Source organism: Tupaia chinensis, unplaced genomic scaffold, assembly GCF_000334495.1.
Source record: "Tupaia chinensis unplaced genomic scaffold, TupChi_1.0 Scaffold145907_1, whole genome shotgun sequence".
Classification (NCBI taxonomy): domain Eukaryota; kingdom Metazoa; phylum Chordata; class Mammalia; order Scandentia; family Tupaiidae; genus Tupaia; species Tupaia belangeri.
This window is the reverse complement of record NW_006205765.1, coordinates 1,219,858-1,241,137: the sequence shown is the minus strand read 5'-3', so window position 1 is coordinate 1,241,137 and position 21,280 is coordinate 1,219,858. Positions and strand designations below refer to the sequence as shown.

The 21,280-nt window shown below is 52.9% G+C and overlaps 1 protein-coding gene across 3 annotated transcripts in view; it reads right to left on the bottom strand.

Annotated features, from left to right (window-relative positions):
- Positions 1-508: 508 nt before the first annotated feature.
- Positions 509-21,280, bottom strand: part of PTPRN (protein tyrosine phosphatase receptor type N) — a 24,278-nt gene continuing 3,506 nt past the window's right edge. The window contains exons 4-23 of one of the 3 annotated variants that reach the window (XM_006168618.3): positions 17,585-17,681; positions 15,464-15,725; positions 15,028-15,382; positions 14,526-14,660; positions 13,273-13,307; positions 11,767-12,041; positions 11,495-11,581; positions 11,131-11,210; positions 10,877-10,941; positions 9,514-9,732; positions 8,892-9,092; positions 8,647-8,794; positions 8,433-8,506; positions 8,167-8,244; positions 7,949-8,068; positions 5,595-5,761; positions 2,320-2,373; positions 1,642-1,706; positions 1,375-1,448; positions 509-1,157 (exon numbers count right to left, since the gene is read on the bottom strand). In XM_006168618.3, the coding sequence (XP_006168680.1) occupies positions 1,086-1,157; positions 1,375-1,448; positions 1,642-1,706; positions 2,320-2,373; positions 5,595-5,761; positions 7,949-8,068; positions 8,167-8,244; positions 8,433-8,506; positions 8,647-8,794; positions 8,892-9,092; positions 9,514-9,732; positions 10,877-10,941; positions 11,131-11,210; positions 11,495-11,581; positions 11,767-12,041; positions 13,273-13,307; positions 14,526-14,660; positions 15,028-15,382; positions 15,464-15,725; positions 17,585-17,681 (2,663 nt within the window). In that variant the 3' untranslated portion in view covers positions 509-1,085. The remainder of the gene's footprint in view (positions 1,158-1,374; positions 1,449-1,641; positions 1,707-2,319; positions 2,374-5,594; positions 5,762-7,948; positions 8,069-8,166; positions 8,245-8,432; positions 8,507-8,646; positions 8,795-8,891; positions 9,093-9,513; positions 9,733-10,876; positions 10,942-11,130; positions 11,211-11,494; positions 11,582-11,766; positions 12,042-13,272; positions 13,308-14,525; positions 14,661-15,027; positions 15,383-15,463; positions 15,726-17,584; positions 17,682-21,280) is intronic. The other 2 variants (XM_006168619.3, XM_006168621.3) reach the window with 2 other exon arrangements.

Below are 21,280 nucleotides of genomic sequence, written 5' to 3'. Positions count from 1 at the left end.
GGCAGGCATTGTATCTGTGTCACCTCGTGCAATCCTGACCTCAGTCCTGCCTGATGTCTGTCATCCCTGAGGCTGAGGGCACCAAGCAGCTGCTTAAGGAGAGGAAATAGTGACGGGGTAAGCTGCCTGCTTCGAATTCTGACTCGATAAGCTGCAAGGTGTGCTACCTTAGGCAAGCTCTGTGCCACTGGCTCCCCATCTGTGAAATGCGCACATCACTGGAGCCTTGTTGGGAAGGTGAAAAGAATGAATATATCAAAGCACCTCGGAGACTGCAAGCCACACAGGAAGCTCGGGGAAGGTGAAAAGAATGAATATATCAAAGCAGCCACACAGGAAGCTCAGGGGGTGCAGCGACTGCCTCCCTGTTCCTAGCTAAGAGAGCCTGACCCCACAGCCCGTGTGCAGCCCCCACACGCCACCTGACAGACATGGCAGGGCCTAGCAGCAGACCGAGGCTGGGCTGGAGTGTGGACGCGGAGCCGACAGGACAGTGCAGGAGGCCGGCTGCAGCTGCACAGACGACACACTAACTTTATTCACGCTGATACAAAAGTAGATTTTTCTAGAAATGTTCTCTTGTGCCAGAGGGAGACAGGCTGAGCAGCACATGGTGGGAAGAGGCCTGAGGGTGGTGGTGGGGGGGGAGGGCAGAGTGCCCGAGGCAGGGGTCAAGGGAGCAGGCCAGAGTGGCAGGGAAAGTGAGAGGAGCTGGGTCTGGCGACCCTCCCTGCTGTCCTGTCCACACTGGAAGGTGTGGGACACACAGACATGTCGGGAGCTTCCAGAGCCATGGCAGAGGGGGCCAGGAACTTGGGCAGAGGGAGGCCCTGGGCAGAACTGCTGCCCACGTCCTGTCCTCTCCTGGCCAGCTGCCAGCTCCCCAGGGGATGCCCTGAGCTCGGACATGCGTGAGGCTGGGCCATCCTTTCCCGCTTCCGTTTCCTTTCACTCTCCTCGTGGAAGGGCTGGGGATGCCTGAGAGGGGCCGTGGTGTGTTGGGGGGAGAAGGGGTGCACAGATAGATGCTCACGCAGGCTAAGAGGGCACAGAGGCTGGGCCGTCCACCAGTGCCCTGGGGGCGCTCACTGGGGCAGAGCCTTGAGGATGGCGTTCACCTCCTCTGCCACGGCTGTCAGGGCAAATTCAAACTGGTCCTGGGGAAGGGTGGTGACAGGTGGGTCACAGGGAGGCCTGGCCTCTGCTTCTGACCCAGAAGGACTTTTCGGGTAGAGGCCTGGGAGGCTGTAGGGCGGGTGCCTTGGGAGGAGGGTGAGGAGGTGCAGAGGCAGGTGGAAAAGGTATGATGCCCCCTGGGGTGGCCAAGTGGGTTCCAGGGCAGGGGACGGCAGTGGGGCGGGGAGGCACAGTCACCTTAGATCGGACAAGGCCAGGCCGCTGGTCACGGACGTGCTCCAGGGTGGCAGCGATGTCAATCTCCTTCACGCCTGGAGGTGGGGCGGGGCACGGACTGCTCAGGGTGTGTCCAGAGGACGGGACCCAGAGAGCCGGGGGTAGGAGACTGAGGGGGATGGCGCAGAGGGGTGTGACGACCTGACCCCCTGTGAGCCACCAGACAGGGGTGCCAGAGGGGTGCTCGAGAGACGAGACCCTAACCAGGGCCTGCGGGGGCATGCCTACCTTTTGCCATGCGGTTCAGGACCATGTCGATGAGGATGTAGGTGCCCGTCCTCCCTGCACCGTCACTGAAACGAATTGGCGACCCACTGAGCTCGGGGCTCAGCAGGATGGGCAGGACCTAGGAGGCTGGGAAGTTTGGGGTGGGAGGACACTGGCTGATCTGCTAGAGCTGGCTTCAGGGAGGGTGTGAGTCAGATGAGGGCCTGGTGACAACACCTGGGCCCTGGGGCTTGAATGGGGAACCTTGACCTTGGGGTGTCACCTGGATAATGGGACAATTGAACAGAAGCACGTGGCTCAGCCCTGGGGTGGAGGCCGCAGCAGGGGACCCATGGCCTCTCCACCCTGTGGCAGGCTTTTCCTGGGCCGACACTTGTGTGAAGGGCCCGATCCTTATGCCTTTGGGCCACTCACGGTCTGTCACATGCTTTTCTCTTTTTTTCAGTCAGCCATTTAACACTGCGAACTTAATTCTTAGTTCATAGATGATTAAACAGATGGTAAGCTGGACTCTGCCCCTGAGTGACAGTTTGCTGGTATCAAAGGGACAGGCAGGTGATGAACAGGTCACAGGGATTGGACCAGAGAGGGGAGCGGGACTCAGGAAGGCCCCATGGGACCCTCTGGCCTGGATCCTGTCCTCTTCCAGCCTCTTGGGGGCCCCAGCCCTACACCCACCTGCAGTGCACGATGATGGGGCAGGAGCGGCCACGGTAGCACTTGTTCACCTTCCTGCAACAAGACGTGGGCGTGAGGCCAGAGGGCGCCAGCGGGGCAAGGGGGCCGTAGCACAGGCCACGGCCTCTCCTGCTTCCTTTTCTCCTCCCCACGCTCAACGCAGAGGGAGGAGAAAGGGTTTGGGGCTGAGGAAGGTCTGGGGCTGGTGTGGGTGGCCCCAGGGCACTCTGTCACTGGTGCTGTGTGCCCTGGGACAACTGGTTTACCCTCTGTGAGCCACATTTTCTTCCCCTGAAAAATGGGGGGCTTCTCCTTAGGGTTCTTATGACGATTACGTGAGATGACCCATGGGGAGGATTCAGCGCAAGGTCGGCCCCCTCGGCACTCAATAAACGAGAGCAACGGTTGATGGTAATACTAAGCCAACAGCTCCCTCTGCCCGGAGTCTGAGAGATGGCCTTTCTGGGGATGGGGGGGTGTCATCTTGCCACATCCCTTCCCCACCTGTTCCCCTCTCCATTGGCTCAGAGTGGTCCTCTTCGGCTGCGATGCCAGGAAGGCCTGGACACAGCTGACCCGGGGAGGACCACCTCTCGATTCTGAGCATCTGCCCACCTGGGACAGCCTCCCTTTAGCTCCGCACTCTTTGGCTGGATTATGTAAAGACTTGGAGTCTGTGTGGACCTCAGTCCTTTCTGCTGCCCTTGACCACAGCTCAGCAGGGAGCAGGGGGTTTCTTTCTGCTTCAGTAGCCCCACCTGCCTGTGTCCCTCATGACCTTCTTGCTTTGAGAGGCACTATCTCTGAGCCAGGACCAGGGAGAACCTTCTCAGGGGTTATCAGATTATTTCAGAAGCATCTCTGGAATTTAGCGGTCCTCCAGCTAAGGGGTGAGGAGACTTTGAATGGTTTTACAGAGTCCACATGGTTTTCTAGCACATTGGCTGGTATAACAGAGGGCTGGGGTTGAAAAGGCCTCATGAGAGTGCTGTCCAACCATTCAATAATAATGATAATAAAGAATATCTAGGGGGCTGGTCCCATAGCCTAGTGTTAAGGGAACTGGCTCCCACATGGCCAACCTCATTTCAAATCCCATCTCTGGTGACTTGCAAAACCCACCTGGTGCACATGCCTGCCCCAAATCCCCGCAGGGTGCGTAACTGGGATGGTGGTGTGACCACACCCTACTGAATGTGCTTTCTCCCTGACTCTGTCTCTATTCGGCAAGTACAGGTGCCCTTTGGGAATCAAATAAGTAATGGGCCAGCAGGTGGCATAGTGGTTAAGACACTAGACTTCCACGTGGCTGACAGTGCTTTGAGTCCCGGACCCAGGACTTGAAACGGCAGCTTGAAACTTACACTGGGTGTATAGCATGCATGCCCCAAATCCTGAGCAGAGAACGGAAGAGAGGGGATTGCAGCATGGCCCTCCCCCCTGGGGGGTGATCTCTTGTGTTCGGTCTCTCTGTCTCCTGGTGAGTGCACAAGCCCTATAGCAAAAATCTCTAAATAAATAAATAGATAGTATCTAGAATTAATCGAGGCCTTGCTCTGTGCCAGGCACTTAAATTAGATTTTACATACTCTATCCTATAGTCATATTACAACCCCTTAAAATATGTGTCATCATCTGCCACAGGTAAAGGAACAGAGATAGGTCAGGGAATGTGCCTGGAGTCACTTTCTGAGACCTCTTCTGTTAATTTTCCTTCCTTCTGGTAGACCTTTGCCAAACGTATTTATTAAACAGCAATGAATTGGTTCTGGTGTTTGGTACCAGCCGAGTTTAAGTGATCCCAAACTAAAGCAAAGAAACCTTTTAGCTTACCTGTGCAGCCTTAACAGATCCACGCACTAGCGCTATCAGGGTTTTTTCAATGTGGGAGAAAGGAAATCGCTTTGCTACCCCAGCACCCAGCACTCGTTTTTAAGATCCCAGTTCCTCAGGCCTCAGGTACCCCAGTCAGAAAGCACTGTCCCGAGGGTCAGGAACTGCACCCAGGTCCCACCCGCAGCTCTGCTCCTCTGCCCGGCACCTCAAGACCTCAGGCCAGCCTGGTGAGGGGCAGAGGCAGGACAAGCCTGCAGTGTGGGTGGGCCCCTGTCCCGGGGGCAGGTTCTCGGCCACGTATCTGGAGCTGAGCACGGCAGAGGATGCTGAGGCCTGGCCTGGCCTGGCCTGGCTTTGGTGTCTGTGGTGGTCCAGGCTAAGCCCCTCAGAAAGCTTCCTGTGCCAGCCCCACCTGCGCCACCAAGTCCTCGAGCTCAGAGGTCCTCCACACTCCCTCGGACTGTCTTTGTCCCTTCCTACACTCTGCCCTCGGCTCTCCCAGCAGCCTCCGGGTGTCCCAGGCCCCCGAGTCCTGTCTGTCCTGTCCATGCAGCAGCCACACCTGCCAATGATCACTTTTGTGACTATGCAACTGGAGTGAGAATACTAGCTGCAAATCACAAAAATGACACTGGCAGCTGTGAGGGAGAGAGAGAGAGGAGAAGGGAGGGGAAGGCAGAGAGACAGAGGTAGGCAGAGGTACATAGGCACAGTCGGGAGGGAGGTGGGGAAGACAGAGACAGAGAGGGAGAGGAAACAGGAGAGGTGGAGACAGAAGGAAGCAGTGAGCCAGAGACAGCAAGAGACAGAGTGACAGAGACAGAGAGATGAGGGAGAGAGAAGAGGAAAGACCAGAGGAGAAAGTGGAAGATAGAATGGGAAACAGACAGATGCAGAGACAGGACGGGGGCAAAATGGGGAGAGGGATAGGAGGGAGGGACAGACAGAGGGGACAGCAAGACAGATAATGTGCTGGAGGCCTGGAGAGAGCAGGACAGGAGGAACAGAAAGGGAAAAGGAAGTGCGGGGTGGAGGGGGGGCAAACGGAGGGAGAGGGGAGGAGAGAGGAGCCAGAAAGGCAGCCCTCTTGAAGGTAGCAGGGAAAGGAGACAGACACGGGAGGCAGGGCATGGGAGGGAGACGGCAGACAGCTCAGTGAGACCAGCCACGCAGCTGGGCCACGCGGGGTGGGGTGCGGGGGGCGCACAGCCAGGCAGAACATCAGTCCTGGTTTTGGGGAGGCAGGGTGGGGTCCGGAAGGGAGCAGTCAGAGGTCAGAGCCGGGGCTCCTGAGGCCCAGGAGGAGCTGGTGGGCCGGGGATGGCGCGGAAGCCCGGCTCCCGGCGCCTCTCCGGTGCTGCTCTCTGCCGAGGGTCCTCGGAGCCTGCCTCGGGCCGCCCCCTCCTGCCCCGGCTCCAGGGAGGCGCACGGGCGCTCACCTGCGGAAGTCCAGCAGGGGCCGGGTGGAGGCCGGAGTGCCCTCTGCCGGCCAGCTGAGGAAGTGGAACTGCGTGAGCGTGCGCGTCTCCTGGGTCTGCACGTTCTTCAGGTAGAAGCTGCGCACCAGGAAGTCCTCGCACCAGATGTGCTCCGACACCAGGTTCACCTGCCGAGGGGGGCCCAGGCCTGAGCAGGCAGAGGTGCCCCAGCCGCTATGGCTCCGCGCATGCTCCTTGTAACCTTCTCGGCCGCTCAAAATCTTCCCAGCCTCCGAGGCTGGTTCAAATTCTAAATCTTCCAGGAAGCATAACTACCCGCCCCACTGTCGCAGCTGTCCTGCAGAACTCTGGCTGACTGCGTCACGTATCTGCTGTCAGGACAGCTGGCAGCTTTTCCTCCTAGATACAGATGTTACCCAGAGCTCCTCGAGGTCGGAGTTTCTCCTTCCTCTTCTTCACAGGCGTTATCAAAGTGTCTCTGCTACGTGTACCATAATCTTGGATGAAATTCTGTAACATTCTTATTTGATTTTTTTCCTTAACCATGACCAAAACCCCCCCAAAAAAAAAGGTTTCTAAAAAGACTTTCAAGGGTCTGTCAGGTGACTTGGTGGTTAAGGGCGCTGGACTTCCATGTGGCCCACCGTGGTTCAAGTCCCGGACCTGGTGGCTTACTTTCTTACTTTGTCTCTCTCTCTCTTTCACTCGGTCCCTCTCTGGTCAAAATTAAAATAAGTAAGTAAATAAAGTTACATAAAATAACTCTTAAAAAATAAAAAAAGACTTTCAAGGGGGCTGGCACGTGGCATGGTGGTTAAGGCACTGGACTCCCACGTGGCCAAGCACCATTGGAGTTCTAGACCTGGCAGCCTTTGCTTTCTCACTTTCCCTCCCTCTCTCCCTGGCAAAATTAAACAATAAATAAATAAAATAAAATAATAATAATAAAAAGACCTTTCCAATGCTCACTTGGTGCTGGAAGCTCATTGTGAGAACCTTCTGTTATATTCTCTCTCTTTTTTTAAATTTTGGAGAGTTTTTTGCCATAGGACGCATGCCCTCGCAAGAAAGACAGAAAGACAGAGAGACAGAAAGTGAGAAATCTCCCCCTGGGGGGGATAGCCATGCTGCAATCCATTCTCCTCCATTATCCTCTCGGGAACCTAGGCACACATGCACACGTGCCCAGCATGAGTTTAAACCACCGAGTCCGGGACTTGAACCGAAGTCAACTACATGGGAGTCCAGTGACATAGCCATTACACCAACTGCTGGTCCCCCTGTTATATTCTTAAGGTCTCCTGTCTTTTTTTTCTTTTTTTTTTTTGAGAGGTTTTTGTTATAGGGTGCATGTGCCCGCCAGAAAGACAGAGAGAGACAGAGAAACAGAAAGTGAAAAATCACCCCCCAGAGGGGATGGTTATGCCACAATCCCTTCTCCATTCTCCTCTTGGGACCTTGGGCACATGTGCCCCGTGTAAGTTTAAGCCACCGGGTCTGGGACTTGAACCACAGTCGAATACATGGGAGTCCAGCGAATAGCCATTACGCCAACTGCTGGTCCCAAGATCTCTTGTCTTATGGAGGGGGGACATTTTCTCCAATTTATCTGAAATCTCTTCTTTTCTCTCCTTCTGTGCCTCATTCTAGTTTCCCCCTATTTATCCTTTTTCTAGTGAAATAGTTCACTTCTATTTTACATAAGCAACATATGTAACTGGTGGAGTCTCTTTGCTTTGGCCACCAGGAAACTTAGCTAAATTATGCTCAACTCCATTAAGTCTTAATTTTTTAATTTTTTTTTTGAGAGATTTTCGCTATAGGGCGCGTGCGCTTGCCAGACAGACAGAGAGAGACATAGAGACAGAAAGTGAGAAATCACCCCCCAGGGGGGATGGTCACGCCGCAATCCCTTCTCCTCCATTCTCCTCTCGGGATCTTGGGCACGCATGCACACGCGCCTGGCATGAGTTTTAAGCCACCGGGTCCGGGACACGAACCGCGGTCGACTACGTGGGAGTCCAGCGACATAGCCATTATGCTAACTGCTGGTTCCCAACTCCATTAAGTCTTAATCTTGGTCTTTGGGTATACCCACCTTCCTGGGCTTTTAGCTTTGTACTTCAGTTTCAGTGGTTTGACAGTTCATTTCTGCACCTTTATTGTAAGTCCCTATAAATGCTCCTCAGCCCTACCCAGGACACGCATGCACATGTATGCACATGCACACGTATATGCATGTATGTGGATAAATGTGTGTATGCCTATACACATTTATACACATATATTCCTCTCAGTAGGAACCACCATCCACCTTCCCCACTCTGTCGCCCCTGTTGTGGGGTCCTGCTGACCTCATATACGTGGTAGAGGGAGGAGCCCTCATCTGGCCAATAGCGGTCACACTGCTTGACGCCGTCCTCCACCAGCGGGGTCAACATGACGATGACAGTGCAGCCACTCTCCCACACCATCTGGGAACAGAGACCAGCTAAGCTTCTTCCAGGCTGGCAGGCCCTGGCTGGCTGCGAGGACCCTGGTCCCTGGGGAAGGCCTCCCTGCAAGAGCGCACCTGCCAGAAGTCCGCAATGGTATGGGACAGTGGCCCCTGGGTGGCTATGTAGGCCGGCATTCGAGGGTCGTGCTCAATCTGGTGGCAAGGAAGATACACCGTGAGGCAGAATGGGGAGTGCCACCCTGGAGAGACTAGGTTGGAGGAAGCGGCCAGGGTCTGGGGAAGACTGAGACGCCCTCATGTCCACGCTGGGATATTGCGGCCATGGTTGGGGTGGGAGGTGCCGGGATAGGATGGACAGGGGTGGAGGGAGGGCCGCTCACAATGGGGCTGGCATTGATGTAGTCGCTCCGAGAAGGGCTGCTCTCCACCTTCAGCTTGATGCGAGCGTGGTCATCTGCACAGATCCCACATCCCACCCCGGACAGCCCTTCAGTTATCTGAGTCCGGGCACTGCGGCCACTCAGTCCCCTCCCCCGGGCCTTCTAGAGCTCCCGGCAGAGAGAGCTGGGCCAGCTTGGCCCCTGGCTCACTCACAGGGCAGGAAGTCAGGGTGGCGGTTCTTCTTGACGTTGCCCTCCCCCTGCGCGGTGGCACAGGTGTTGGGCTCGGCCTGGTAGGCACACAGGGCCTGCCACTCCTTGGCCAGGCGGTCCCGGTTCCGCAGGTGGTCCTCCATGTAGGCCTGCAGGGGCACCGCAGCCTGGCTCTGGCCCACATCACCAGCCCGCCTCGCCCACCACCCGGGCCCCTCACCCCCTGGGCCCAGGCCCTGTCCTGACCAGAATCATATGTCCCGTGGAGATGTCCATGTTGGCCTGGGCGGGCTCCTCGCACCAAGACGGGGTGCTGCTGTGGGAGCTGGGGCTGGCCTGGGCCGCGTCACTGAACTGGGAGGACACGCTGCTCACCCTGGAAGGCTCTGGCGGGCCCTCTGCCCGGTTGAACAGGGACTTTGTGGCCATGTGCTGGCGGCACAGGTCCTGCAGAGGAAGGGTCAGGAAGGGTCCCCTGAAGCCTTTCGACAGGGCGCTGGGCTCTAGTCTGGGTCCCTAGGCTCATCTTTGACTTAAAATCAAACCCATCTCCTCAAGGCGGGGTCTTCACTGTGGCCCTCGGTCCTTTCCAGCATTGTTCTGCTTGAGTGGTGCTTAGGACAACCTCCGATACGACAGTGGAACCCGCAGACCCCAGAATCACAGCACTGGCAAGAGCCTTAGGAACCAGTGGCTCCTAGTGCCAACCCATTCAAATATGCCCCCCACAAATACCCCACTGCAGCTCCAGCCTCCGCCCAGACATTCCAGGGATGGAAGTTCACTCCCTCGCCCTTGCCCTCACTCAGGCCAGACTCAGGATGCCCCCAGACATTTCCTGTCCTCAGCAGGCTTCCGGGATGCACACCTGGTACTCAAAGGTAGTGTCACCATGGGCCCCCTCAGGCCCCAGGGCTGCCAGGCGCTCCTTGTCCCGCTGCCGCGCATGCTGTCGCACACACAGAGCCACGGCCAGCGCCACCAGCAGCCCAGCCACGCCTGCCAGGGCCACCAGAGTCAGCAGCACGGAGCGCACGGGAGAAGTGCTGTGGGCTGGCCGGGGAAGGACTGCAGCTGCCTCCTCCCTCTGTGGGAACAAGCTCGAGTCAGTGGGGAGCAGTGGCGGGGCAGATTTAGGCTACTCCTCACTCCTGTCCCAAGCCACACTCCTGCGGGGACATCTCCTGGGCACGGTGGGGCAGGGGAGGGGAGGGGTGTAGAGGACAGTCAGAGGCTCGGGTCCTCCTCCTCCTTTTTTTGTTTTGTTTTTTATTTTTTGTTAGAGGGCACCTGTGTTTGCCAGAGAAAAAGTGAAAAATTACACACACACACACACACACACACTGCCCTGCAGGGGCTGGCCACATTGCAACCCTTTCTCCCCCGCTCTTCTCTGGGGATTTTGGACAAGTGACCAATCACGTGCTCAGTGTGATTCTCAAGCTTTCGGGTCCAGGACTTGAACTGCACAGCCAGCCATGTATGATCCGGCACCAAAACCTCCATGCCACCTGCCAGCCCCAGATCCTCCTTAACTCTCATTGGACCACCTGAACCGCACCACAGTGTCAGAGGCTACTAGTGATCTTCTGCAGGGGCATTCACATTGAAAACGTGATGGAGAGGGGTTGGCAGGTGGCATGGTGGTTAAGGTGCTGGACTCCCACAGGGCCAACCACAGTTCAAGCTCCAGACCTGGTGGCTTGCTTTCTCACGTTCCCTCTCTTTTGCTGGTTAAAATTAAAGAATAATAATAATAATAATAATAATGAATAAAATAATTCTTTTAAAATAAAAGAAGTGGGGAGAGAACCCAAGGAACAGTAGAATATGAGGCATCAGTGTTGGATGTGGAACAAAGACATATTTTGAGTAAAATGTCTTTTCCATGTAAGGTTTTCCCTTAGAATTTAGACTTGGCTCCCTCTGTGTGGAAGGCTGGTCCTCTGGGAAAAGGGAGGAGGAGGAGGAGGAGGAGGAGATGTGCTCGGCATCACCGGAGAGCAGAAGAGAGGAGGAGGAGGAGGAGGAGGAGGAGGAGGAGGAGAGTCACCAGCGCCATCTTCTGGTCAGAAAGAGAACTTCATGGGAGGGGCTATTTTGGTGCTTGAAGGCTGCTGGCCTGCCAGGTATGTGAGGTTTTAGCTCTAATTCTCCCCAAGTTCGCCTCCAACTCTTGAGGGTAACATCAGCCCTCTGGAGTTTTGACTGATTCTCCAGTTAGCACATACCTGTCCCACTCCTGTCTGCAAGATCTGGAGCCCTGTCTGTGCCTCCAGTTCGGACTTCACAAGCCCTGCGGGAAGATCACAGGTCAGGCTATCTCCAGCCCCACAAGGTCTCCGCGCCAAGTCATGCTAGGCCAGGTGGTAGTCAGGGCCCATATGGACTGGGAATGTTTCAAGGGAGCATCAGCCACAGGCCTGGATAGATCCACTAGGGCTGGGGCTAGCACCAGTCCTGGGGTCCTGGGGGTGGTATTTACCAGCTTGCTGCGTCACATCAGCCAAAGACAGGTTTTGCTCATTGTGCCGGATGCGAAAGGTGAGGGCTGGTCCCACAACACTGCCGAACAGGAGCTGCGTTACTCCCTGAACCTTCCTAGACCCCAGACTCCAGAAGAGGCCGGCTCTGGCCCTCTCCATTAGAGGATGGGATGGAGCAGATCGGAGCTGCTCCACAGAGTGTCTGAGGCCAAGAAGGTACAGGAGGGGCCAGAGGCAGAGCTAGGTGAGGCTGTACCTTCAGCACAGCTGGGAGGTCTTTGAGCCCCAGCTCTCCTCCCTTCCTCCCGACCCCTCCAGCTACGTTGAGATCCCTAGCACCCCCAGCAAGGCCCCCCGGTGCACCTGATGTTGATGAAGTTGCCCGAGGACATGTGCACGTGCTCGGCCAGGATCTCCAGCAGCTTCACTCCTGCAGCCAGGCTCAGGGGCCTGAGATGGGGAGCCGGCAAAGGAGAAAGGTGGGAGATCTCACTCACTTTCTCAAAACAGGCTTCCTCCAAGGCTGCAGAGCAGCCCACCATCTCCCTGCCTCCCTCATACCTGGAGTTCTCACCCTGCTGCCTGCCAGGCAAGCCAGCCCAATCCCCCAGGCTTCCCCAGGCAGGAGCCCTTACTTCTGGTCAGTGACGATGTAGCCATACTCCTCTGCTGCTGGCCGGGCTGAGGGCTGTCCCACCACCGTGGGCTGGCTCTGGCCCAGTGGACTTTTCTTCTCCAGAAGGACAGGTATGGGAGGGCGGCTGGTAGTCTTGGGGGCTTCAGAGGAGCCTGGACTCAGCACCTGTTGGACTTTATTGGTGGTAGAACTGGCAGTGGGGTGTCCAGGCATGGAGGGCATGGGGGATGGAGGCTCTGCTGTGCCTCTTCCCTGTGCTTGCTCCCCTGTCGGCTGTTAGAAGAGAGAATGGAGGTGTGGCTTCTGGACAGTGGAGGGCTGGGAGGGAGGAAGTCTACACCTTAGACTCCAGGCTCTCCACAGAGAAGCTTAGGATTCTTTTGTTGTTGTTTTCTTTTTCTTTTTTTCCCCCCCATTTATTATTATGATTTTTTATTCATTCAACCACACTATGCCATTTTTAAAAAATTTGCTATAGGGCACATGCACTTGCCAGAGGAGAGAGAAAGAAAATGGGAAATTGCTCCCCATGAGGGATGGCCATGCCACAGTTCCCTCTCCTCCATTCTCCTCCCAGGATTTTGGGCATGCACGCACACACACCAGGCGTGATTTTCAAGCCACTGAGTGCAGGACTTGAGCTGAGCAGCTGCCGTAACCTCCGTGCCACCTGCTGGCTCACTTAGGACTTGTTTAGCTTTCTATCCCCAGGGCAAAATGCACCACTGGGTACAGAGAGGGCACCCAAAAAGTGTGCACTGATTGGGTGAAGGAAGGAAGGAAGGAAGGAAGGAAGGAAGGACTCAATGAATGGAACATGGTCTGTAATAATCCACAGGACGAGGATGGAGTGGGGAGAACTGCTAGAGAGAGAAGCTAGGGTGAGGGTAGAAGACACGCAGGCAGGCAATGGCCTGTAGACTTCTTGCTTAACCACAAAGGCTGAGAAGTCAAACTCATGAAATAGGTAGAAGCCTGGGGGCTAGCAGGTGGCATGGTGGTTAAGGCATGCATTCCCACATGGTGGACCATGGTTTGAGTCCTGGGCCTGGTGGCTTGCTTTCTTACATTTTCTCTCTATCTCTTTCTGGTGAGCACATGTGCTCTATAGCAAATTAATAATAATAATAATAATAATAATAATAAAATGAAATAATTCTTTTTTGAAAAAGGAAATAAATAGATAAGAATGGATGCTTCCAGCCACAAAGGGTCCGGAGCCTGTCTATAGCCTCCCTCTGCCCCTAGAGACCCTCAGAGCATGGTCTGAAAAGACTGCAGTGAAAGGCACAGTGAATCAAGAGTTGTGGCCTCGATTCGAGCTCTGTCATCAGCCTGATGTGGGGGGGCTTTAGGCAGTGACTTGCAGCCTCTGGGCCTTGGTTTGTGCAAAGTAAAGGACCAGAGGATACAAACTCCGGGTCCCAATCCTAATATTTAGGTTTTGACCAAGGAGTATGCTGTCATGGGACTTCTGTGGGTCAGAGAGGTGCCGGGAACTCACCTTCTTGATGTCAGCACCAGCATTTGCAACCCCTCCTGCAGGGATAGGAAAACGAGAGTCTGGAGCAAGAGCCAAGGCCTAGGTTCGCACAACACAGGCTGCAGAAAGGGCCAGGGACCCTGAGCCTGTTAGACCTGTCACGGCCTTTGTTCCCAGTAGATGACCAAGACCCCATCATTGGTTTCATCCTAAGCAAACCCTCGTTCCTCTTTGCTTCCACTTTACACTTGCTTGTTCTGTTAACTCCTCCCTTACAACGGCCACACCACGCAAAGCTCTTCTCCCTCTCTCGTCAACTACTGGCTTCTCAGTAGCACTGGTCATGCCCCTCCTTGGCCTTCATTATCATGCCCACCCTTTCTCTTTTTTTTTTTTTAAGAATTATTTTATTTGGAACCAGCAGATGGCATAATGGCTATGTCGCTGGACTCCCATGTAGTCGATTGTGGTTCAAGTCCTGGACCCGGTGGCTTAAACTCACACTGGGCAAGTGTGCGTGTGTGCCCAAGAGCCCGAGAGGAGAATGGAAGAGAAGGGATTGCAGCGTGGCCATCCCCATGCGGGGTGATTTCTTGCTTTCTGTCTCTCTCTCTTTTTCTCTTTCTTTCTTTTCTTTCTTTCTTTTTTTTTTTTTTTTTTTTTTTGGGGGTTTTTTTGTTTTTGGGCGCGTGCGCCAGGACTCAAACCGCAGTCAGCTACATGGGAGTTCAGCGACATAGCCATTATGCTAACTGCTGGTCTTGTCTCTCTATCTTTCTGACAAACGCGTGTGCCCTATAGCAAAAACTTCTCACAAAAAAAAAAAAAAGAAATATTTTATTTAACTTTATTTATTTATTTATTTATTTAAATTTGACCAGAGAGGGACGGGGGTGGGAGGGGGGGAGTAAGAAAGCCAGCCGCAAGGTCTGGGACTTGAACTGCGGTCAACCATGTGGGAGTTCAGCGTCTTTAACCATCACACCACCTGCTGGTCCCTGCCCACCCTACTGATGCCTCCTTACCCCTGCTTGTGCCCTCTGTTGGCTTCTTTCCCATTGCTTCCACCTTCTCCTCTTGTCCTGGTCTAGCTCCTCAGCTTACTCGCCTGCCTCCTGTCCCCTGACCTTTGCTGACAATGGCCCTTTGTCTCAAAAGAACTCTCTTCCCTTGAGCCTGATTCCTCCCCTCCAGGCTGCTCTATATGGCCTTGAGGAGGGGTGCCAGAGGCCTCCCCAGAGCTGAAAGTTGCAGGTCTCTGCCTGGACACTCACCCAGATTCCTTCCTGTGCCTTTGGGCAGCAGCTGGAGCAGGGTCAGGAGGGCGGAGAACTGCTCAGGGGTCAGCTGACGCAGCTCCACCCCGTAGCCCGCCAGCACAGCGGCCAGTCTCTGCAGGGTCCCGTCTGCTGGAGCCAGACACAGAGCTTAGGGATGGGTGGCGGGTGAACTTGTGAGATGCAGATGGGCGAGTTGGGGTGGGAAGGGACTAACATAGCTGAAGGTCTTCTCCAACACCAGGGCCCTGGTGCCCTCCCCTTCCCAGCCCTCATCCACACACTGGGGAAAAGACCTGCCTGGGCCAGGACCTAATTTCTGGCCCACCAGAGAGATCTTGGCTCTCAGTCTGAAGAGTCATGTCACCCCACTGTCCTCACTGCCCACCTGGGGGCCTGGCATAGCTCAGCCTGCCAGTAGACATTACCTAAATGTACGAGTGGCTTTAAAGACAAGCTAATGTGCACATGCAGGGAGACAGGAGCTGAGGACAGTTACCTGGCTGCCCTGCTGCCGAAGGAGGCTTCTCCCCACGTCCCCCAAGTCCTTCCTCCTCGTAGCCCTCTGCGGAGTCTTCTGCCTGGCTGCCGCCCCCTTGCTCTGGCAGCCTTGGCACCCTGGCCCTGTTAGCTGTTGGCACCTCCTGGGCCAGGTAAAGCAGCCCTGAGTCCTGGAATAGCTGAGCAGGTGAAGGCCCTGGGAGGTCCCTGTATGAGTGGCCAGGGTGGGCTTCAAACATGCCCTTGGAGGCAGTTCTGCTGAGAAGGGCAGGGGCTTCTGCCTTGGGCACGGGGCCCACACTGACCATTCCCGGGGGGCTCTCTGAACCCCGGGAGCCATCACGGGAGCCAAACTGTAGGGAACCAGAGATTTGGGTAAGAACAGGAGTCTGGGCTCAGGGTAGGGTGGAGGTGGGCCGGAATGGAGGGCTCACCTGGTGGAACAGGTAGGGCTGCAGCAAGGCAGGCTCGTAACTCAGGGCAGGGTGGGGAGGCTGTGGGGGCAGCAGGAGATGCTCCAGGAGAGAGGGCAGCAGCTCAGACTGCAGAGGCGACAGGGGGGAGCCTGGCCCACCTCCGCCCCCGCCTCCTAGAGGCCGTGGAAGCCTGTGCGGAGCAGCAGGGGCAGAGCCAGTGGGGTTGCCCTGGAAAAGCAGTTCCCCAGCAGGACCAGGTCTCCTGGGCACCAAGCCAGATCTGGGAAGGAAAGCAAAGCGCATGTGTGTGCACGTGTGTGTATTGGTTGTATGGGACGAGGGCAAAGACATCCTGCAAGGCAGGGATGGAGAGAGCCGGACGGGCTCAGAAGTTCAGAGTAGAATCGAACTCATGGCAAATGGGGTGGCCTCAGGGAACAAGAGATGGGCAGAGGGGATTGGGGATGGCCAGAGGGCCAGGCCAGGGACATCTGCCTCCCTGGAAAGCATGCCAGGGGGCCCTGAAACATGGCTGCAGAGGCTCATGGAGCATGAGCTAGGGACAGAGGACAGAAGGACAGGGGAAGGTGGCTGGGCTCCTTTCCAGATGGACTGTGGCTGCAGCTCACCCAGTGAGTGCTCTGTGTGCCATGTCCCCAGACCTGGCTGTCTGAGTGTATGTCCAAACATTCAGGACTGTCCCCTGATACACTCCATCCTGCCACTGTGCCTTCTTCTCCCTGCTGTCACCATCTGAGCTCCATGGACCTCGTCTGCTCTCTGCTTTGCAGGGTCCGAATGATGACTTTAGGGGCCCCACCCACTAAAGGGCGATGGTATCTCTTGCTATATACAAATCTTTGAAAAGTTCAAGGAAAATGCATATTATTAAAAAAAAAAAACTATGCTTGGATTTCAAACTTTTGCACCAAAATAACTTGTATTTTTATTTATTTATTTATTTTAAAGAATTGTTTTATTTAACTTTATTTATTTATTTATTTTTAATTTGACCAGAGAGGGACAGAGCAAGTGAAAAAGAGAAACTGAAAAACCAATCCACCAAGTCCAGGACTCGAACCACGGCTGACCAAATGGGAGTCCAGCGTCCTTTGCCACCTGCCAGCCCAATAAACTTGTATTTTATTTCATTTTTTAAAAGGAATTATCTATTTAATTTTATTTATTCATTCATTCATTTTAATTTGACCATAGAGAGAAATGGAGAGAGAGAGAGGGAAAGTGAGAAAGCAAGCCACCAGATCTGGACTTACACCATACTCGGCAATGTGGGAGTGTCCAGCGCCCTAACCGCCATACCACCCACTGGTCCCTAGACTTGTATTTTAATCCCATTTTCTCCATGAACTTTTTGAAGTCCCCTTGTACAAGTCCACAAAGCAATGAAACTGAACATTCAACAACTTCGGTCCAACAAAATCTAATTTGTACATGATTACTATTTTAAACTTCTTTTAAAGAAGCTTAACAACAACTGTTGGGGTTAGCAGATGGCATAGCAGTTACATTGCTAGACTCCCACATGGCTGACAGCGGTTTGAGTCCCAGACCCGGTGACTTAAAACTCACATTGGGTGCATGAGCTTGTGCATGGGTGCATGAGCCCAAGATCCCGGGAAGAGGATGAAGGAGAAGGGATTGGAGTGTAGCCATTTCTTTGGGGGGGTGGTTTCTCACTTTCCCTCTTACTATCTCTGTCTCTCTCTCTCTCTGGCAAGTGCACATGCCCTAAGGCAAAAACCTCTTAAATAACAAACAAAAATCAAGTGTTGGGGTGGCATGGTAGATAAGGTGCTAGACTCCCACATAGCCAACTGCAGTTCAAGTCCCAGACCTGGAGGCTTGCTTTCTCACTTTCTCTATCTGGCCAAATAAAAAAATAAATAAAATTAATAAATAGTTCTAAAAAAAAGTGTCAGTGTTTTTCAAAACATTCTTGATGCCCCTGTTTCTCTGAATCCCCAGGATGAGCTCAGCTCTCACTAAGCCTGTGATGTGTCAGAGTGACCATTCCTGAACCCCTCTTACCTGTGCTCCAGCCTGCTGGTCTGGGGGCACCTTCCCCTCATCCTTCCCGCTCGGCCTCAGCACCTAGAGTTGTTGAACAAGGTTGCTCACCTGTCCCTGGGACGGGGCTCTGGGGGCTGGAGCCTGGGGATGCGCTCCATCTCCTGGGAGATCACATACTGGGTGAGGTCATCATGCCAGGACAGTCCTGTCAGGGGACCAGAAGGGGTGAGGTTGGCTTGGGAATATGGGGGCCCCTGGAGATCAGAATTGTACCCCCCTACTCTGCAGTGCACTGGGTCTGGCAGGACAGAGGAGTAGTGGAGGGAGTCAGGAGACCCAGTGGGTGATCTAAGCTGTCCTCTCCCACCCTCAGGTACAACTTTTGGAGTCAGACTACCTGGGTTTGAATCCTGCCTCTGCCACTCATAAATTATGTACCCTTGGGCAACTTGCTGAGCCTCAATTCTCTCATCACAGTTCTCTCTGAGCCTCAGTCCTGTCATCTGTAAAATGGGGATTTGTACCTCCTAAGATTGTCATGATAATTATTATTATTTTTTTGAGAGATTTTTGCTATAGGGTGTGTGCACTCGCCGAAGAGAAAAAGAGACAGAGAGACAGAAAGTGAGAAATCACCTCCCAGGGTGGATGGCCACACCACAATCCCTTCTCCTCTATTCTCCTCTCAGGATTTCGGGCACAGACACACACACATGCCTGGCATGAGTTTCAAGCTTTTGACTTGAAATGAGGGGGAGTGGAGAGTGGGCGGTTATCCCTTTAGAATAGCTGATCTTTCAGTCACCACCATCATCATCTCATCCTTTGGCAAATCTCCTTTTTGACCCTTTACCCCCATGAAACTCTGCTCTGAGGAAAGATCAGTCAACTATTCTAAAATAATAACTTCCCACTGTCCACTCCACCACTGGTCCTCCTCTATTTCCCACATGACAATTTTTCTCTTCCCTACTAAGAAGAGTTTCAAGCCTCCAGATTCAAATTGTGGTTGACCACTTGGGAATCCAGCACCTTAAACACTATGCCACCTGCTGGCCCCTTGTCATGATCATTGAAATAACACATATTAAATGGTTAGGATAACGTCACACATTGAACTTTCAACAAATGCCATTGTCATACTACTTCTATTGTTCTTTTTATTGATTCTGAACCTCAGTTTACATACTTCATAGAGCTATCGTGAAGATCGAGTGTGACCAGGGAAATGAAAGTGTTCAGAAAACTCCACAGCACCGTACCCATGTTTCAGTGACCTGTCTCGTTCTCATCATTACCACCACCACCATCATCTTATCCTTTGGCAAATCCGTTTGACCCTTTGCTCCATAAAACTCTGCTCTCAGGAAAGATCAGTCAGCTATCCTGAGGGAATAACCTCCCACGCTCCACTCCCATGATCTCCCCCTACTTCTGGATTTATAATCTGTGCCACTCTTAACTCATGTTCTGGAATCTTCCAGCACCAATACCTGCCTTCTTGCCTGTTAACATTAGACAAATTGGTTCTATTTAAAGCCAATCGCTCTGCAGAGCTCCAGATTTCACCCCCTCTCACCTACTCATCAAATCCTTCCCACAATTTTCCCCTATTTTTTCTTTTCTTTTTCTTTTTTATGAGAGAATGGAAAAGTAAGAAAGCACCTCCCCAAGGTGGGGTGCCATGCATAATCCTTCACCTCCGTGCGAGTCTCTCTGGATTCTGAGCACACACACATACACTCAGTGTGTTTTTCAAGCTGCCCAGCCTGGGATTTGAACTGCATAGTTGGCTATGTGGGATTCAGCCATCTTAATCACCACATCGTCACTGGCCCTCCTCTATTTCCTATATCACAATTTTTCTCTACCCTGCTGAATTATTCTCATTAGTATAAAAGCATAATACACTTTCTTCCGTCTTAAAAAAAAATACACTGCTTGACTCCACATTCCACTCCAGATATCGCCCATTTCTTTCCTACTGGTTATGACCCATTCCTTTCTTTCCTTCTTTTTAGTTTATTCTTTAGGTCACATGCACTTGTGTGCATGAGAGACAGATGGGAAAACAAACAGAGAGAAAGTGAGAAATCACCTCCTGGAGGGCCAACCATGCCACAGTCCCTTCTTCTCTATTCCCTAATTCCTTTTTTAAAAAAAGGTTTTTGACATAAGGTGCATGTGCTCACTAGAGTTGGAGAGAGACAGAGAGAAGGAAAGTGAGAAATCACCCTCCCACAAGGAAGGTAGCCATGCTGCAATCCCTTCTCCTCCATTCTTCTGGGATCTGGGGGATGCACGCACATGCACCCGGCATGATTTCTAAGCAGCCAGGTCCGGGACCCAAACCACAGTCAGCGATTTGGGAGTTCAGTACCTTAATCACTGTGCCACCTCCTGGTTCCACTCCCATTTTCTCTTAATCCACTCTGGTCAGGATTTTACTTCCAACTATTCTACTGAAGCTACTCTCATCAAGGTCACCAGTGAATTCTGCATGTTTAAATCCAGAGGCCAAATCTCAGATCTCACTTTACTTGACTCCACCCCATCATGCAAGACAGCTGATCACACCCTCCTCCTCGACGTGTTTTTACTTGGCTTCTAGGGCACTGGGCACTCCTTCCTCGCCTACCTCACTGACTTTCCTATCTCAGTTTCCCTCATTGGTTTCTCTCCTCCTGGTCCTCTTAGTATTAGACTTCTCTAGGGCTCAATCCTTGGTCCTTTTCTTTGGGTACACTCAGTCTTAGGTTATCTCCCCATGGGTTGAATTACCATCTCTATGCCAGCAAATTCCAAACTTACAGCTCTACTTCAGGTCTCTCTCTCCCTCTTTTAAAATCTCATCTAGGGACCAGCAAGTGACATGGTGGTTAAGGTGCTGGACACTCTCACATGGTTGACCACAGTTCGAGTCCTGGACCTGGTGGCTTGCCTTCTCACTTTCTCTCTCTCTCTCTTTCTCTATGTCTCTCTCTTTGGTAAAATTAAAATAAGTGAATGAATAAATAAAATTAAACAAATAATTCTTTTAAAAAATCTAATCTCATCCTCAACTTTGCACTCTACTTGAAGGACAGCTTAAACTCAGCATATTCAAGATTGATCCCCCCTCCTACAAGCTGATCCGTTTGCAATTAGTTACATCATAGGCAACCACATCACCACTGACCCAGTTATTCAGCCAATGAAATCTGACTCCTCTCTTTACAGATAAAGGCAACCTTTCATGATATGAGGTCAACTACCTTAATGTATAGGCAGGATCTGTCACTCTTCACTGTTTCCCTGCAACCACTCTGGTCCCATCTACATTCCTCTTACCTGAGTTATTAGGGTAGTTTTTCGGTTTGGGGTGGGGCCACCCCCTTCTATGGTAGCTTTTAGTGGTCTCCCTGCTTCAATCTTTGATTCCCTACGTTCCGTTCTCAACACAGAGGCACTAGTGATATTTCAGAAGTAGAATTAGATCATGCACTCCTCTGCTCAAAACCTTGCAGTGGTTTCCTCTTTTATTCCGAGTAAAGCCAATGTCCACGGTTCTCCTATCAGGCCCTAGAGTGATCTGTGCGCCTTCCTCCATCACTCCTCTGTAGGTGGTCTCCATGGGGTTCCTCGAACTCCAGCTCCGGCTTTCCTCCTAGCCGTTTGGCCTGCCTGGAACGCTCTTCTCCTAGAAACCCTCCTGACTATCCTACCCCCTTATCCTTAAGGTCTGCTCTAATTTCTTTCTTTCTTTCTTTCTTTCTTTCTTTCTTTCTTTCTTTCTTTCTTTCTTTCTTTCTTTCTTCTTCTTTC